Below are 2688 nucleotides of genomic sequence, written 5' to 3'. Positions count from 1 at the left end.
TTGCCTCTGGCCAGGAGGGATTCTATAGCACTGTGCAGAGAAAGGTGGTTACCCTTCCCTTTATATTTATGACACATATCTTTAATAATACAATAATATCCCAACAATCTACACATAATCATGTCAGTAGGAACTAAGCCATGCATAATCCTCTTTTGCACTCTTTTGTCATTGTGGGGAGCAAACCTTCAGTTCGCTCAGAAAACCCATCAAAGAGATGACATATGGATACTCCCAAGAAGGGACAAACATTGAAAATCCCATCTCATCAAACACTCACCATCTTCTCAGGCCTTTCCACCTCCAAAACCTCCTAAAACAAACAAACAAACCAAACCACCAATCAACCAGTTAAGCAAAAATAAGCTAAAAATCTGACAAACAAACAAACAAACAAAAAACACAAAGAACAAATGCATCGATACCTCCATCTGAGTTTTTATCCCAAAATATAAGAAGAGCCAAAGACCTCACCAGGGACTCTGCTATGGCTACTGATTTTATAGGCAAGGGTCTCAGGTAGTATGGTGATCGGTAGCAGTATATGATATATTCCAATCTTATTTACATTGGTGTAAACCTATAGAAACTCCTTTTTTTCCTGAGTCATGTTTGTCTCTATCTTTACTAGTGCAAATACCCAATTCCGCATAAACAGAGTGCACAGTATTTTCTCATGGAGGCAATAATGTCATCAGATTTTATTTATAAAGAAATACAGAATGAAATTGCTACCGAAGGAGACATATGGACATTTTGTTCTTAGTGAATAACCTCCAACCTATCTGTTTACTCAGTGCACCTTTGATCTCTTTGTTTCTCATGCTGTAGATGATCGGATTCATCATTGGTGGCAACACAGAATAGAGAACAGCCACTATGAAATTCAGACCTGAGGTTGAGCTGGAGGTGGGTTTCAGGTAGGCAAAGGCAGCAGTACTAAAAAACAAAGACACCACGGTGAGGTGAGGGAGGCAGGTGGAGAAGGCTTTATGCTCACCCTGCTTAGAGGGGATTCTCAGGACTGCTTTGAAGATCTGAACATATGACACAATGATGAAAAGAAAGCAGCTTAAGCCTAAGAATGAACTAAAGATGAGAAACCCAACTTCAATGAGGTACAAGTCAGAGCAGGCGAGATTGAGGAGCTGGGCGATTTCACAGAAGAACTGATCCACCACGTTGCCTCCACAGAAGGAGATTTCAAAGGTGATCCCAGTGTGCAGTGCAGAGTAGAGAATTCCAGTGATCCAGGCACTGGCTGCCATTTGGACACAAGCTCTCCTGTTCATTATAGTCTCATAGTGCAGTGGTTTGCAGATGGTGACGTATCGATCGTATGCCATGATGGTGAGTAAGACAAAGTCGGTTTCAGCAAAGAAGATGAAGAAAAGGACTTGGGTGACACATCCAGAATAAGAAATCGATCTGGTGTTCGTGAGGGAACTGGCCATGGATTTGGGGATGGTGACAGAGATGGAGCCGAGGTCTAGGATGGACAGATTCATCAGGAAGAAGTACATGGGGGTGTAAAGGTGGCGGTCAAGGGCTATGGCTGTGAGGATGAGAAGGTTCCCCAGCAGGGATATCAGGTAAAGCAGTAGAAACACCACAAAGTGTAAAATCTGCAGCTCCTGAATGTCAGAGAATCCCAGGAGAAGGAACTCGGTCACGACAGTTTGGCTGGACATTTTCTTCCACAGTACACTGTGCGATGTCTGTGGAGGGAACGAGAAAGACAATGGTCAGGATTAGAGCGACAGAGGGAATGGCTCTGATTCCCCTTTCCCTAATATCTCATTCTATGAATGTCAAAGGTGCACAGAACTCATCACTTACAATGAGTAGGTGTTGTTAGTGTTCCTCGCCTCTGACAATCAAGGAGTCACGTTACCACACTAGTGTAAATTAGGTCAGCTCCTTTAAAGTCAATGGAGCTTCGTCACTTTATCTCATCTGAGGATTTGGCCCAAGGTGTGGCTTGATAAAATGCAATATGAAGGATGGAACAAAGCACACTCCAAACCCAACAATTCTCACAACTTGGATATGAAACTGATCAACTAAAATTCTAACACAGCCTGATTCTCACTTTGCAGGGCAATATGATGTTGACTCACCCAGCATCGTAAATAGCAGCTCATCTGTCATTTTTCCACCCCAAACTCTGTGCATAGAGGCTGGTTGGAAATTTTCAGCTGTGTTCTTTTTAATGGAGATTGGTTTTTAAGATAAATAACAACACATCTCACAATCTGTCTGCTTTTCTCAAACATGTTTGGGATTGTTTTGTAAAAAAAATGAAAACTTAAAAAAACAAACTATATTGGTTTTGGAATAAAAAAAATCAGTTTTCAGCAGAAAGTTTTCATTTGCCAAAAACTGGGGGGGGGGGAGGGGGGAGCGGGGAATGGATTTAGGGTGTTCAGTGAAAAGTAAACATTTTCCTGATGGGAGGAAAAATTCCAGTCAGCAGTAGGTATTTGATTAAACTGATGGGAAAGGTCTTAACCAGTTCATATTGTAATTCATATTTATCATCTTAATTCTTCCCTATATGTTGATCCCCCAACACATTTAATTGAAACAGCAAACTTCCTGTGCTAACCTTTGTGCCTTTTTCCCAACGGAAGACACATTCAGTCATCCAGCACTAGGATTTTTTGGTCACTATCTATATAGCAGAAT

General features: G+C 41.5%; 1 protein-coding gene across 1 annotated transcript; it reads right to left on the bottom strand.

The window, feature by feature from the left end:
* Positions 1–731: 731 nt before the first annotated feature.
* Positions 732–1523, bottom strand: LOC144278367 (olfactory receptor 14A16-like). The gene has a single exon (XM_077839630.1). The coding sequence runs from the start codon at positions 1521–1523 to the stop codon at positions 732–734; it is 792 nt and encodes a 263-aa protein (XP_077695756.1).
* Positions 1524–2688: the final 1165 nt, after the last annotated feature.

This window comes from Eretmochelys imbricata, chromosome 22 (assembly GCF_965152235.1).
Source record: "Eretmochelys imbricata isolate rEreImb1 chromosome 22, rEreImb1.hap1, whole genome shotgun sequence".
In the NCBI taxonomy this organism is placed as follows: domain Eukaryota; kingdom Metazoa; phylum Chordata; order Testudines; family Cheloniidae; genus Eretmochelys; species Eretmochelys imbricata.
Note: the sequence above shows the minus strand (reverse complement) of the source record. Positions and strands in the feature narration are given on the sequence as shown.